Source organism: Manis pentadactyla, chromosome 10 (assembly GCF_030020395.1).
Source record: "Manis pentadactyla isolate mManPen7 chromosome 10, mManPen7.hap1, whole genome shotgun sequence".
NCBI lineage: Eukaryota > Metazoa > Chordata > Mammalia > Pholidota > Manidae > Manis > Manis pentadactyla.
In genome coordinates, this window is record NC_080028.1 from 110979232 (window position 1) to 110994954 (window position 15723).

At 34.7% G+C, this 15723-nt stretch overlaps 1 protein-coding gene across 6 annotated transcripts in view; it reads left to right on the top strand.

Moving 5' to 3' along the window:
• Positions 1-15723, top strand: part of NAV3 (neuron navigator 3) — an 859400-nt gene that overhangs the window by 768990 nt on the left and 74687 nt on the right. For 5 of the 6 annotated variants that reach the window (XM_057487521.1, XM_057487525.1, XM_057487522.1 and 2 more), the window contains 4 exons: positions 4010-4051; positions 5452-5612; positions 10928-11116; positions 14006-14058. In XM_057487521.1, the coding sequence (XP_057343504.1) occupies positions 4010-4051; positions 5452-5612; positions 10928-11116; positions 14006-14058 (445 nt within the window). The remainder of the gene's footprint in view (positions 1-4009; positions 4052-5451; positions 5613-10927; positions 11117-14005; positions 14059-15723) is intronic. The other variant, XM_057487524.1, reaches the window with a different exon arrangement.

Here is a 15723-nt window from a genome sequence, read left to right on the forward strand (position 1 = left end):
TTATATATTGAATGATGTCTTCTCAAGGCATGTTAATCATTTGGCTTGAGCCCAGGACAACACCACTCCTTATGATGATTTAAGCATTTTAAAGTCTGAATTTAAATGGATTCTACAATTATGCTCTGAGCAACAAGTTAAATTTGTATAAATTTGCATTATTCATACTTCTGTGGAAAAAATAGCAAATGGAACACTGGGAAATCCTTGTTGAATTGGGAAAAATCAATTGTCAGATATGAAATTGTAGAGAAAATCATTAACACCGGTGATACTTTTAATAGGGCACTTTGAAATAAATCACCCTACAAGGTGATTCCCATTGGTTTAACGATTAACTTTTCAAGTTAAAATGAAAAACATCAGGCATTCCTTACCTAATATACTTAGAGAAAGCATCACTATTGGCCAAAACGGCTCTAGATTCTCTCCCCCAAAAAATCCTTTCTCAGATAAATTGGTACTGACTCTTTCCCCCAGGAAAATGTCTTAAAACTGCTCCTTTTTCCCTGTGGAATTTAATGCTGTTTGTTTCTTGGCACACCTAAAGCTTTAAAAAATGTCCTTGGCCACCTATCTTAGTATGTTACTTGTGAAGTACTACTGGTCACTGAAAACGCCTGGTGCCTTCCCTAAACTTTTCTCAGTCTAGTGTTGATGCTGACATACCTCCTCTTCTGCACACTTATTCCGAGAAGCATTTTTTAAAAAACATCAACTAAAATCCCAGCCAAGACTCTCATTCCAGTGCACCAGTTGTCCCTTCATCTAAGATTTCCTACTGCTTTCCCGTTTGTCTGGCCTTTGTGAAATGCAAAACCCAGAGAAAAACATTGCTTATACCCCACATTACTTGCCATTTCCCTAACAATGGTACGTGGACAGCCATGCAGATGAGACTCCCTCTGAGAAAACAATTTTAGAACTAACTGAGACACTGATGATCAATAATTCCTGTGGCAGCCTGCTAATCACAAAATGCATTTTTCTTCATAAACAAAAAACTGGGCCAAGAGACACAAGAGACGCAACTGGGTGAAAGAACCTAAAATATAGGCATTTTTGCATATTTCCCTTCTGGTTTTGTCATTATAGACAGCCTACATGAAGACCAACTACATACACAAAAGCACTGTTGTAGGTAGTTTCATTGAATTTTTGAATTAAGAAGCTAGGCTTCCTACAGCATCTTAGAGTTCCCACACTTTAAAGGTAAATTGGCATCCTTGTACATCATTTTTAAAACCTCCAACAAGTCAATCAAATTATGTTGAAAATATATTAACAACCTACAGTTTTAATAAATATTATCCTTGTTTTTGTGTTGATGTATGAAAAATCCAAACAGTGATTTTATATCAAAACCAAGTACACTGCAAATAGGTTATTTTATTAACCAAGTCACCCTCCAAAACACTGATTATTTGTCCACATATGGACAAATGACTGCAACAAGATAGCCATCAACCTTTTCTTTTGTTTTCAGCCATTAAAAACTATGAGAAATGGTCAAGTAAATATTTATAACCAAGTAAACCTCAAATCAAACCAGATGAGTTTTATAGATGGATTATAAATGCAATGTTAGTATTTTATTTTTTATGAAGAATTTTGAGTAATTTTTTGAGATTCAAAACTAGTTTGAGTAAATGAATGCTTGCCTTGATTCTTATAAAATGTATTAATGAATATTAAACTGTGAAAATTAAGATATCTTCTTAATAGGTATAGTATATGATATGAATATTAATTAGTTTCTCCAGTAAATTACTGGATTGAAATAATTTTTGATATATGAAGCTGTACTTTTTCTTTCTTGGAACAAAATTGCAAGCAATAGCAGTTGATTCTAATCCTTTAAAGTACATTCAAGAAAATTTATGAGCTATTAAAGAGACAATTAGGTGTTATCAGAAACTGTGGCTTAATTATAATTAAACAGTCAGCAGAAAGTTGGGAACACTAAGGCAACCAAAGAGCCATACCTGAGGGAAAATATGCTAAAGTTTAAATATTTAAGACAAATTAATTAGAGATATACAGTAGAGACCTAGGTAAGTTCATTTATGTAAGTTCATGACTTACTAGTTTATCTATAATTTCACAAGACTTTGTTGACATTCATATCCTAGTACTATTAAATCAATAGTTTTCATAAAGATTTTAATTTGGGCTTAAAGTCCTCTTCCTTAAAATATCATAAAATAGTAAATAAATTTAAAAGTTCTTTAACAATTTTCGCTCTAACTGTTCTAGATCATTGGTGGCTCTTGGGCCATAACCAGTTCACATTTGTTTTGTTTTGTTTGTTTGTTTTTTGTGACCTAACCAAACTTTAAAAATAATTTAGAGTAGTAACCCACTTTATGTATTTTTGGCTGGTTGTTAAATATCAGACCTGGCAACCCTATCTTTACAATCCTGCACAGCACTTACTGGCTTTAAGCAAACAGTACCTGTCCTCAGAATGTTGGCTAAAATCCCCACTTCACTATTCCCACTGCCTGGATGGCCCTTGAAGACATAGGAGTTTGTGACCTTTCAGGGCTTGTAGAAACTGCATGATAGTATCATTAATATTCAGATGCAAAGAGAGATTTCTATTTAAAGCTTAAATTTATATTGTTAAAGATAGATGTATATTTTTTTCTGACTTTTCTTACATGAAATTAGCTGCACCATATGAACATACAATTTTCTATACAGTTGATAGCTTTGCCAAAACAGTGCTTTTCAGTTCCCTCTGCAGTGTTAAATGTTAATAAATTTGCACATGTGAAAGAGATCATCTTTATAATGGCTTATGACCATATTAATACTTTAGCACAATGTAATTAACTCATATTTAGAGCTTTTACATATTTGTTCAATATGATTCCTTTTTCTTTGTTTATCCACATTACTAAAAAATGTATGGTCAAGTTATATATTGGAACTGGATTCAGCATAATACAGTAATTACCTTAAGTGGACTTTCCCTATAAATAAAAGGTTGTATCATTACTTTGCATGCTTTCATTTGCAGTGCTAATGAGTGGAGTACGAACGAAAGAAAACATTTTAGCTTTGATTCTGAGTGATTAAATTTCAAGTCAGTGTGTTTGCATTCATGTTACATCATCACCGTTATACACATACTGTGTATTTAATTTTAATCACTTGAGATTCTAACGAAAAAACACTATCATTATGCAAATTCAACTTATTTGTATCTTTAGCTATCCACATGCCAGATTATAATAGAAATCCTTAGACTTGTCCCACTTAGTTGTTGACACCTTCTTCCTATATTTTTAGAGAGGCCATTTCTCATTTTCTCCAGACACATCCTTTCACCTCTTTCTACAACCAGTTGAGAATTCTTTAAAATATGGACTAATGAAACTCATGGCCTTTTAAATACCTAATTTATAATTTCTAAAAGATGGCTTAGTTTAGTTTCATTAAATTGTTTAAATAAATGATGCCAGAAACATTGCATTTTAGCAGATATTTATTATATTTTTTTCTCATGTAAATAGGAATAAATCTGCATTTACTTTTATTAAAAATAATTTGAGTACAAAAAATAAGTATTAAAAGTGTTTTAGATCTCTGCCCATTGGAAATTGTCACATTAACTTAAGTAGAGCAGATCTATCTCATTTCCACCTGTATGATTCTGCTGCCTATGAAATCACAGCAGAAGTCTCATCTAATTATTGTGTAAGTGCCCAGTTGAATGGCAAATGAAATTTACTATAGCACTAGGGAAATAGAATCTAGAGGGGGATTGTGGTACCATAGGATTCAATCTATTTTCTAGTAATCCTGTTGCTAAATCATCATTGAATGTGTAACAATGGAAATCTGGTCATCTTCAGTTGGCCTTTTCCAATGAGTTAAGCATTAAATATGTGTTACAAAAAATTAATTTTGTGTAGCTCAAACAGAGAACCGTTTTTGTTGGATGTGTAATTTGGAAGTTTTGTTTACATTATGTCCTTAGGGATTTTCTTTGTTTTAACAGCATGCAGCTTGACAGAAATACACTACCCAAAAAGGGACTAAGGTATATATCTCTCTCAGCACAATTGCTGCCTTTCTCTGTTGTTATGTAGACTCGTGTACTGTCTCTCTTCCTCTTTCTCTGTGGTTTGCAATGAAGCACCTGATGTTGAGGATGAAATCACTTGTAATGCTGATGTTTTCTCTCACCTCAGGGGTTGGTGAGGTAGACCTTAGGTAGATGCTGGTAGAGGCCAAGACTCAGTAAACTAAATCCAATGTAAATACCATTATTTTGGGGGCAGCAACTCTTGGTGGAATTCAGAACTCACTTCTGCAAATTAAGATAAAACTAACTTTCCTAACTTTCCCATCTTGGAGATATATGCTTGCAAAACCTCAACCCATATAGTTTACAGATGTGGCCAGTTGATGTTGGAAAGTTGAAGGATGCTCTAATTTGAATCAAAGAAAATATATTTTAATCATCAGAGGACAGATACTATAACTAAGGTATGAATTTTTAAAGAATCCTTTTGGTAAAACTCAAATTTGAGTTTTAATTCCTAATTTCAGGAGTGCTGCTATATATCAGATTATTTAGACATGAATTAGTCTAGTATTGCATAATCTCGGAATACTTATTCAGTTCATCCTAAAAATAAAATGAAAATTTAATTCATGGCCATCATTAATTGTATACTTTTATCTGAGGAGAACATATACAATGAGCTACTAATAGAGATTTAACACTGTATGAACATGATAAGTTGACTGCTCTTTGGTGCTGAGGATGTACTTAACTCTGGTGAAAGTGAGTACTGGTCAAATAGGTCTTTCCCTGGTATCTTTTTTCTCGCCAGTTTCTTAGCAATAACAAACAGCTTGAAATTATTCCATTTCAAAATTTTGTTCCAGAAATTTATTTTCCAATAAAGCAAGTCCATTTTTCCCACCTTCCTCTTTTTTAAAAAAATCCAGACATGCTGTCAAGCATTTTAACCAAATAAATGTTTTTCCTTCTTTTTTTAAAAAAGAAAAAAGATGTCAGTTTGTGTTCCATTTCCTATGCCTTTCTGTGACCACCACTCCAATTCCCTTCGCTGCTGGCCTACCACTGTCCCCCATATTTAACATACATATTCCCCCTCTTCACAGCATTCTAAACACTGTGCTTTTAAGTCCTTTTCAATTAACTTGGATATCTCCTCATTGCTTATAAGTTTCAACTGCATATCTCACAGAAGCATAATTTTCCTTTCAAAATCCTTTATTTTCCTTTTCCTGTGAGAGTCAAACAGATGGTGTCAGATCATCTGGAAGCATTAAGCAATTATAATTAGATTCGATCTGTGTGAGAATGTTGTTCAGTCTGAATAGCAAGCTCCTCCAGTTGTTCCCTTGTCCTGGTATTGCCTTGCCCTTGTGGATGTGCTTAAGGGTCTCAGTTGTGCTGTTTTGCAGATACACCCCATCGTCTCGGCAGGCCAGCCAAGAAGAGGGCAAAGAGTGGCTGCGTTCCCATTCTACGGGAGGGCTGCAGGATACTGGCAGCCGGTCGCCTCTGGTCTCCCCTTCTGCCATGTCATCTTCTGCAACAGGAAAATACCACTTTTCCAACTTGGGTAAAATACGCCAAGATATCAGTTTCATCTTGTTCCTTTCACCACCTATCCTCCCGGGAGCCCTGGTGTCTCTCCACAAAAATTCTTGATTTATGAAGGAGATAAGACACTTTGACACTGACTTTTATTTGTAAGATTGCATACTGCTCACACAACAATTTTCAAACATTATGAGTTTATTGCTCAGGACACCAACTTAACATAAGTAATACTGTTGTTATTTTTTAGCCTAGGATCCAGAGGCACAGAGAGGTCATTTAACTTGAAAAAGTCTCCCCACTTGTAAGAGGCAAAGGCAGTAATTGATCCCAGAACACCTGACTTGAAGCCTGTGGGTTTTCTCAGTCCTCTTAAAAAACAGTAAAACATCTTATTTCTTGTTTAACATATTTTTAACATCCTTATAACAAAATTAATCATCTTTTTGTTGAAAAATAGAAAATGGAAATAATTAGGAAGAAGAACAACTATGATCCCATGAATCCAAGATCACTTCCTTAACCATTTTAAAATTAAAACTCCCCTTAAAATGCATGTGAGAATTCCTGTTAAAATAATACCTTGTGATCATTTTTGGGTACGTGCAATGAGAAAACCAACTAACTAATTTAGCCATTGAGCTACTTTGTGCTTATCATCATTTGTATGAAATATAAAATCATTTGTATAAATTCATAGAAAACACAGGGAAGAGTGGCAAAATAATGAAGTCTAAACATTCCAGTTTATCATTTAATAGGCCCAATGCTTTTAAAAACTGATCTCTTTAAAGTCATATATAAAGTCATCTCATTATTTTTTCTCTTTTCCTTGAACAATTTTTTACCTAGTAATGGAACAACACAACATCTGAATTCTTCAGTAATTTGAACTTTTCAACTTTCATCTCTATTTGAACACTTAAGGCTATTTCTCCTCTATTGTAATTTCCTGTTATACAGAATAAAGCTTTTGGCAATGAAAAGCAATTATTTTTGCCATGGTTCTATATAAACTAATAAATTCATATCAAACATCAGGTTGGTTGTTAAACCTACACAGTGATGAGATTTGTTTGCCTTATGATAGCAAAATGGTGTAGCATTCACTTATTTCCAGCTTAAGTTATAAAACATGGCAAGAAGCTTAAAACTTTAACTTCAATAAATGAATTGAAAATGTTGTTACAGAGTCATAGGAATATGAAACAAATTCTAATGCTGTGGAATATCTGAAACAAACCTAGATCACCTGGAATGTTGGGTTTGCGAGGCATCTCATGTCTCCTATCTTTTCATTAATTGACATTAATTTACCTCTTTCATTTTTTTCCCATCATTGTTATTCTGATTAAATCTATCTATCCCATTATTCCTTGGGGGGAAAATCCTGCACTACCTTACTACGTCTGACATTAGCAATTTAACCTCAACTTTCTCATCTGTTGAATGGATAAATAATACCTAGGTCATATTGTGAGGAAAGATTGATGTAATATATACAAAGACTCATGAGAGTAAAAAGGCTTGGTAGGTTCTGCTGCATCATTATTTTTGTTGGAATGCATGCCTTACACTCTGAGAGACAACTGCAGTAGACTTCAAATAGATCTTAGGGCCTCTACTCTCAGATCTTCTAACAGTTTCATCCATTGTGACTTATGACCTTCCTCTACATGTCAGCCCACTTTCATGTGCCTACCCAGATTTTATACACATAGGTGGCTTCAAACCAGGCATTCTGAGATCTCTATGCTGTTATTTTACAGAAGAAAAAAAATGGCTTATTTTAAAGCCGTGAAAATTATTTTTAAAAAGCTTTGACTGTATTTTACAGATCACCTAAACATTTATTTATTAAGTAAGAAGTGGGGTACTATTAAAATGCAATCATAAATAAAAGATATATTATTAAATTTTAAAAAATATATCAAATGAAGCTATGTCACTTGAATGTGGATAGAATTGTCCTATGCTTTACCTTTGGTCGCCACTTGTTTTCCATGTGATGATTATCTTTTCTGAATGATCAGTAAGATAAGTGATTATTACTAATATTTAGCAGTTAGAATGTCCATGTTTTCTTTATCCTTTCTACTTACTAAAATGTTAATACATAAACTTTTTAGAAACATTACTGTAAAACATCACATATAACAAACATCAATTTAAGATCACTACGGTTATGCCATTTCAGTAGACTACCTTGAACTACCACCAAAGTAAACTATGGTTTGCAGTAGTTACTCTCATGATAGGTATAATAGAAACCGTTACCACTCAAGAAAACATATCAGAATATGACTTATGTAAACAAAATAAATCTTTTGACAAAACTTTGTTTATACTGATCACAGCCCTTGTGAGGCATCTCATAACCTGGTGAGACTCATTGTTGTGCCCACAAGTGACAACAATTGCTCAGATTCTTTTATTCACCTGCTGCAAGGGTTAGCATGTAGAAGCATTGCTATCAATCTGTCACTCACAGCTCTGTATGGGCCTTTTCATACAGGTGATATATAAACACCTTTGTATAGGAAGTTTCTATGCTTTGCTCCCAAGGGTTCCTCCACTCTGAATACCTTCTACTCCCCTCTTCCTAGTCACCCTTTAAGCTACTGAGAATTAATCCCATTCTTCTACACTCATGGAAGCATAGAATCTCAGAGTTGGAAGAGACCTACATCTGGTTCAATGATTCATCTATTGTATAATTCTCAGGACATCTCTAACCTCCTCTCTAAGCACACAAGGACAAACAATCTATATTTAGATATATCACACTTTTGAAGTTATTCCTTTAAAAGGTCTAATAAAATTTTCCTGAATCTCCATTTAATTCCTACTTGTATTCCCAGATTCCATAAAATAAGTTAAAATTAGATTCCATATGACAACTCTTATTTAAGACACTATCATAAACTCACTAGCTAGTATGTCTAGATAGAGTAGGAAAGTGAAGGAGTGACTTGGACGTATCCTAAAACCCAGTCCATATTTCTTTCACTTCCTGTTCTCCTCAAATCACCACAAATCAACATGTAATTTAATAAAATGCTATAAAATATAATTTAAGACAAAGCCAGTAGCCCTCTTTTCCCTAATATATTGTTACATCTTTATCTCTATTTAGAAATTTTGATGTGTCTGCTGGCTTTGAAATGATCTTAGAGGCCATTTATTCTCCCATTTTTTTTTTAAATTCATGAAGAAACTAAAGATTTAAGATAGGGATATTTGAAGCTAATGGAAAGTAAACCCACCACTAGAGATGCTCTCTACTAATTTGTGTCACATTACAAAAATTTCCTTTGTAATTCTTTTGTCTTATGTAATACAATTTTCTTGGTTTATTTTACATATTAATTTTTTTATCTTTTAGTCACCTCCCTAATGGCCACCCTTAAAATTAGGAACCATGCCATATTTATCTTTCTATTCAACCACAATGTCAAAAACATACCCGCCCTAGATATTATCTTAATTGAATATCCTTAAATAGTATGGGTATATTTCCAATGGATAAGCTATCAAAAGTGTTTGTAAGTGCAAAGTCTTCCCTTTAAGTCCACCATAATCCTCATTGCTGTTTCACCTTGGATGAGCTAAGTGTTATGTTTTGAAATTATAGGACATTCTACTTAGATATCTCTGCATCCATTTTGGTAAGAATTACGCAAAGCCAAACACCAAATGAAATGTCCTTCTAATCCCTATATACATATATTAAAATAATGCAGTTGCAAATGTATTGAATACTTGACTCATTTAGCAGAGTTGATTCATACTGTGGACCTAGCATACAATGATTTACTCCAATCCTGGTATCTCAAGCAGAAACATTCAAGTCTAGAATGTCCTTCAGTGTATCTGCTGGCTGTCAGTCAGCAGTCAGATCGAACTGGTCAGTTTGCAGGACTGTGCCTGAAATGTCTCTCTCTTCCTGGCTGTCTCACTCTCCCTTCTTTTTTGCTTTCTTTCCTTCTTTCCATCTTCCTGCCTGTCTATGGATGGTGCACTTTGTGAATCCATCGCTTCTTTCTTTTTAAATTATATTGCATGTTTACACACACGGATATTCTTAGTCTTGTGTTTCTTTCTCCTTGTTCTTCTTTTACTCCAATTCTTACTTAGCTCTGTCAGAGGGTTGTTCTGTACATTAATTCATTAATACCTGTAAAATATGAAATATTCCCCTTCCTTTATAGTATATACTCTTCCTACTTTTACACTGTTACCGGAGCTAGTAATTGTAATAAGAAGAAATGTAGTGCCTGTGTCAAAGAAAAAAAAAGCAAATTTTGAAATGTTATCAAACTAATTCTAAGCCAATAACATAAATTCCCAAAAGATTTGAATGTGCTTAGCCATTCCTTTCATATTTTAAAAGATTGCTGCCTACTTCCTCATTATACCTATAACAATGTCCTTTTCTTAAATATGAGTACCTGTGATAAATGTATTTCTTGACTTTTCTACTTTGCTTTTATCCCAAATTTTAAAATGGTATTGTTTTGCAACTGTACATTCAGTCAACCACATTTTTCTTTCAATTCATGATTCTCAGTTGGCCTAAAATATTGAGTGTTATTAGACCTATTTGGCTATAGGCACTAGTTAAATAAATTTTTGTTTCAAATTGCTAACTTATGGTACTGCTTTGGAAATACAGTAGGTTGCGATTTCCGACAACCTCACTGTGGCAGTCAGGCCTTAGACACAGTAGAAAATAGTTTATGTGATTAGCCTTATGAGCTACAGACACCATGTACATTTTATTTAAAGAAAAATTTGACTTTCCTCTATTATAACCTAACTCTGATAGTAATGATAGTACTAATCACAAACTTACATAAATTCTGAATCCAAAAATGTCTGAAAACCTTTGCCTAGAAATTTCCAAAGGCTCTCCTTTGGAAATTAAGATTTCTTATGCTTTCTTTTCGATTTTGCTTTTCCCACTGACGTGATGTTTTCTTCTCTAAAAAGAAATCTGCAGACTTGATGAAGACAATCTTTTCTTCCTAACAGCCAGCAGAAAAAACCATGCTATTCTATCTCTAGCATGAACAGTAGGGGTGTCTGGGTGGTTTTGTTTAACGTGGCTTTAGAAATTGACTGACTTCTTGCCATGAAAGTGTCAGAAGAAAATAGGGACTCCATGGTAATTGTTACTGAACGTTTCGGAGGCAGACTCTTATCCCACCTTAAATAGGGATACCTTTTAAACTCAACGTTTCCATAAAAATTGGGATCACATTTGCACTTTCCATCAATCTACAATTTTCATCATCCAAGCCCCAGAATAATAGGCTGTGTGTGTTTTGTTTCCAGTGAGCCCAACCAATCTGTCTCAATTTAACCTGCCCGGGCCCAGCATGATGCGGTCCAACAGCATCCCAGCCCGAGACTCCCCCTTCGACCTCTATGACGACGCCCAGCTGTGCGGGAGTGCCGCGTCCCCCGAGGAGAGGCCGCGCGCCGTCAGCCATTCGGGCTCATTCCGAGACAGCATGGAGGAAGGTGGGCAGGCGGGGAAGTAAGAATGACGCTACTTTTTAAAATTCAGAGGTGACAACTATCATATCACATAACAAGGATTCCTGAAGAGCAAATGCATAAGTGTAACTCTCAGGAAGCCCTGAAGCTTGAAGAGGTTTTAGTCTGCATTACCTTCTTTATGCATTTGGAAATATGCCAGAAATTGTTTAGATTAATATTTGGCTATCTAGAACAATTCAAAGTAATCCAATGTTTTCATGTAGAAATTCTCATGAATTTAGAGATTCTTTGCCAGGGCATGTCAAATACCAGAGCAGATGTTTTGTGGGACATTTCAGTTAAAGGACCATAAAGATACATAAACTGGAAAAATTGTCTTATAAAACTACCACATGCTTCTGACTTTTATTCTCAGAAACTCCCTTTGGTGTTAGCTTTTGTGACACTATTTTAAAATTCATATTATGTCTAATTTTTGCTTAAAAAATACATTCCTTATCCAGTGCAATGAAGTTTCATGTGAACACTTCATAATAATCTATTTGAATAACTCAGGAGACTTAATTGATGTTCAAATTATATAATTTTCTAAACTGTATCACCTCAAATGTCAAATTTGATATAATATTTGAGAGATTTTCCTCTTTAATTTAATGAGTGATTTTTTTAAGTATCCATAAAAGAAAATTATAATACACATGTAATACCTATCAGGTAAGGATAAAATAAAAGTAAACATAAAAGTTTAAGCTGATTAGAGTGAGATCAGAAATGGAATCAGCCATACTATCCAGTCCTTAATAATTATATTTAAAAGAAAGGACTCCAGATTTTGAAACATACCAGGGTTTAAGCCTCTGGTCATCCATTTATTTGTCGTATGAGCTTGGGCAAGTTTCGAACTTTATGAGTCCTAATTTCTGAATCTGTAATTCCACAGGTTTGTCATGAAGATGAAATAATTCTGTCCCTTTCTCTTTCCCCTTCCTACTTTCTTATTTAGATGCTTTTCTAGCTAAAAGTTTAGGCAGTTATGAAAACTGACTCATCGTTTTCAGGCCACTGCTGTACATTTAAACATGCTGGCACTTAGTCAATCACCCACAGTTGCATTATCTTTTGGAATATTAACCAAACCACTGAGTTCAGTGTGACAGATAATGACTTATGCTCTGAGTCGGCTGCCGGACTGCTGCAATGCAGACAGGCAAAATAGAACTGATCTGAAATGTAAAGACAGTTGCGTCTCTGGAATGATTTTATCACTTTCTTCACAGAAAGGCATCTTTTAACACTGTAAAGATCATGATTGCTAAGCATATGGATGGCATTCTAGACTGCCTCATTTACAGATAGAATATTGCTCATAAGCTGGAAAATTCTGATCTTCTCCATATGAGGAATAAATAGTGTGAATTGCTGATCACCAGCATGAGTGGGCAAGATGACTTTTCAATGCCCGTGCACTAAATATAAGCTATTATAATTAAATTGTGGTTGACACAAAGGACTCCCTGCACTAGAGAGATGGAAGGGACTTTATTGATGCCCTGCCCAATGCTCACAGTGAAAGATGAGGAGACTGAATCACAGACCGCAAGGACATAGGCCTATAAGTAGTAAGTAGTGGGTAAAGACTGGAAATGGGATCTCCTGATTCATTGTCCACCGTCCTTTGGTACACTGCTGACCCTGAGTTCATGCCAGTGTTATTAGAGGCTGAAAGAATGTTCTTCGGTTTTGGAATTTTAAAAAAAATAACTAACCTTTTTGCACATTTCACAGAGTGGTAGTATTTGCTCAAGCTAGAAATATGGGAGTTGTTGTTTCCTCTCTTGAGGAATCTTTATACTCAGCCAGCTTTAAAGAATTTCTCCTGGTGGCTGTCAAATTCATCCCTTTCTTTTCAGCCACTCCACCACAACTCTACAGCTTCCCCAGTCTTCTCCAAACTAGGTTGTGTGTCCTCATATACCTAACACTGCATTCAAGAATATTAATATTACTCTACTGTAATTGTCTCTTTAGGTGTGTACCTTTCTCCTCTTTTTGAGCCCCTCAGATTGTCATTCATTTTGTAGTCCCAGGATCTAGCAAGTGACTGTCACATCATGTGTGCTCAACCAGTATCTGTTTAATGAGTAAATAAGCAGACAGAACTTCATATTACCTCACAATAAAAGAGGAAGAACTTTACTACAAGTATAATTAAGCACAATTTAATCCACCTTTCGGGTTCAGTACATTGGACGTGCAGAAACGTAAAGCAGCCTGCTAATGGTTTAAGATGGTATTTTGACATACTTCAGTAAAAGACAGTATGCAATTTCCATTCTTAATTCCAGGGAGATACCTCCTTGAAATAAGCATTTTCTATTAATAAAATTACAAAAGAAACAAGAATCCCCCATTTAAAAAAAAAGAGCATAATAACTCATCACAGACAATGTTGAAATAACAAGTTGGATGGAATGCTTACTTCCATGGAAGTATATGGAGAAAAAACATTGAAAATGAATCTTTGTTGTATAAAAATAAAATTAAGTATTTAAAATACATAAAGCTTTTCTAAAGTGTAAAAGTTTATGGCAACTTTACATTTCTAAGATTTTCTGACTGTTTATTACGGGGGAGTTTACTATGGCCCTCAATTGTGCAAAGTGTGCCTGAAGGACTCGGGTTTGTCTCTGCGTAACTTGATGAAGGAGCTACTTGAGGGGACAGGTAGGGGACCCTTATATTTCTCAGTATGTTGATCTCCAAAAAATGACAGTGCAGTGTTCTCAGAATCTTCTGTCTAGCTGTTCTTGTTTTATTTCCATGACCGCCTATTCTTCAGTTTTCGGTAAAGGCCTGGTGTTCCTGAGATGACTTATTTATCTTACCTCTTGCTCTCTTTTGCTTTCCTAGTTCATGGCTCTTCGTTGTCACTGGTCTCCAGCACTTCCTCTCTTTACTCTACAGTAAGTACTGGCTGTTCAGAACAGCTTCTGTTTTTGCCAAGCACACACATGATTAAACAGCTGGACATTTACACAGAAGTTGCGCAGCGGGATGAGGGCACACTCCAGGCACGCGCACACCCCGGAGGCTCTCCCAGCCCCTCTGCGCCGGCCTACAGGTGCTCTCCCTTGACTTCTCGTACACACATCAGATGAATGAGAGCATGGAAAACTGGATTGCATAAGAGCCCTTGGGGTATGGCTGGCGATCCTTGAAACCATGTACTATGCTCTCTAATTTTACAATATTGACTAGTTGTCCTTGTTTGATACTCTGAGCTGTGACTGGTAACCACTTTATGGTATTTTCTACATTTTATCTTATTTTATTTTTTAAGTTCTTTTTTTTTTTTTTTAGAAGATTGTGCCAAAGGATAAAGGCCTTGAGTTTTTTTTTAATATAACATCTGACATAGAGTGTGGTTTCAAGAACTTTATTTCTTACAAGAGAGAAATGTCAATTTACAATTTATTTTTCCAGTGTGTGAAATTATAGTTTGTTTGTCACAAAGGTTAGTCCACTTAATAAAACTGCACCTTTTGCAAAATCATGGTCTGCAGGAAGTTGTATTTTACAAGAGGGTTCTTTCATGAGTAAGTGAACATGAGGTATATTTAGTGTCCTGAACCTCACTAAGACTTGTGTGCAATGATTAATCCTTAGTCCTGTACTGAAAAGTTCATGGAAAGTTTATAGCCTTGCCTGTCACTGAGCAATTAAGCATTAAAGGCAGTACTTACTTTTTTCAATCATTTTTATTAGGTTCAGATGTTATGGCCCTCTTATTTATAAGTTAATCTTACATATTTACTGATAAATAGTTACTCAAGATTAGGCTATCATTGGCAGAGGCAACGATTTTCTTATCATTTCTCTTTTTAATGATTAAATTTGCCAATGGCAAATTATAGTTTTAGGCAAATGGATAAAAAATTTAAAAAATGTAAAAAGTGTTGGAAAAAGACATAAATAAATATGTTAAGAGTTAGTGTTACTCTTATTTGGCCAATGCTGCTTGTAGGGGGATGTTTTTTGACTACAGTTGAAGTCTCTGTATAACATCAAAAGATGCAACATCACTACAATCAAAATTTAAATATATAAAAAAATAATATTTTGATAAAACTCCCTTCATGAAGCCTAAGAAATAGTCAAGAAAGAAAGGAGCATGGGTTGAAGAAAAACAGATGGCTAATTAGTACATACCAGAGTTCAATATACTTTCTGTGATTATAAAAATGTGCTATATCTGTACTCTGTAATACAATAATCACCACATGTGGCTATTGAGTATTTGAAGTGTGTCTGGTGTGACAGAGGAACTAAATTTAAAAATTTTAATTAACAAATTTAAATAGGCATGTGTGCCTAGTGGCTACTATATTAGATATTTCAGGTTTATAAGGAAAAAAGGGGGAACATTTAAAAAATTGCAGGTAGATAAGAGCAGATGTCAACATCATAAGGACAATTAGAAAGCATAAATGAAAAGTATTTAGAGTACAATATGAACTGCGAACAGAGTAACTAAAGAGACTATATACTCATATCTATATGCCAGCATTTGGAGATAAGTACACCCTTGTGTTCAATGTGAAAAGAATGGATCAGGTGATCAAGCCACA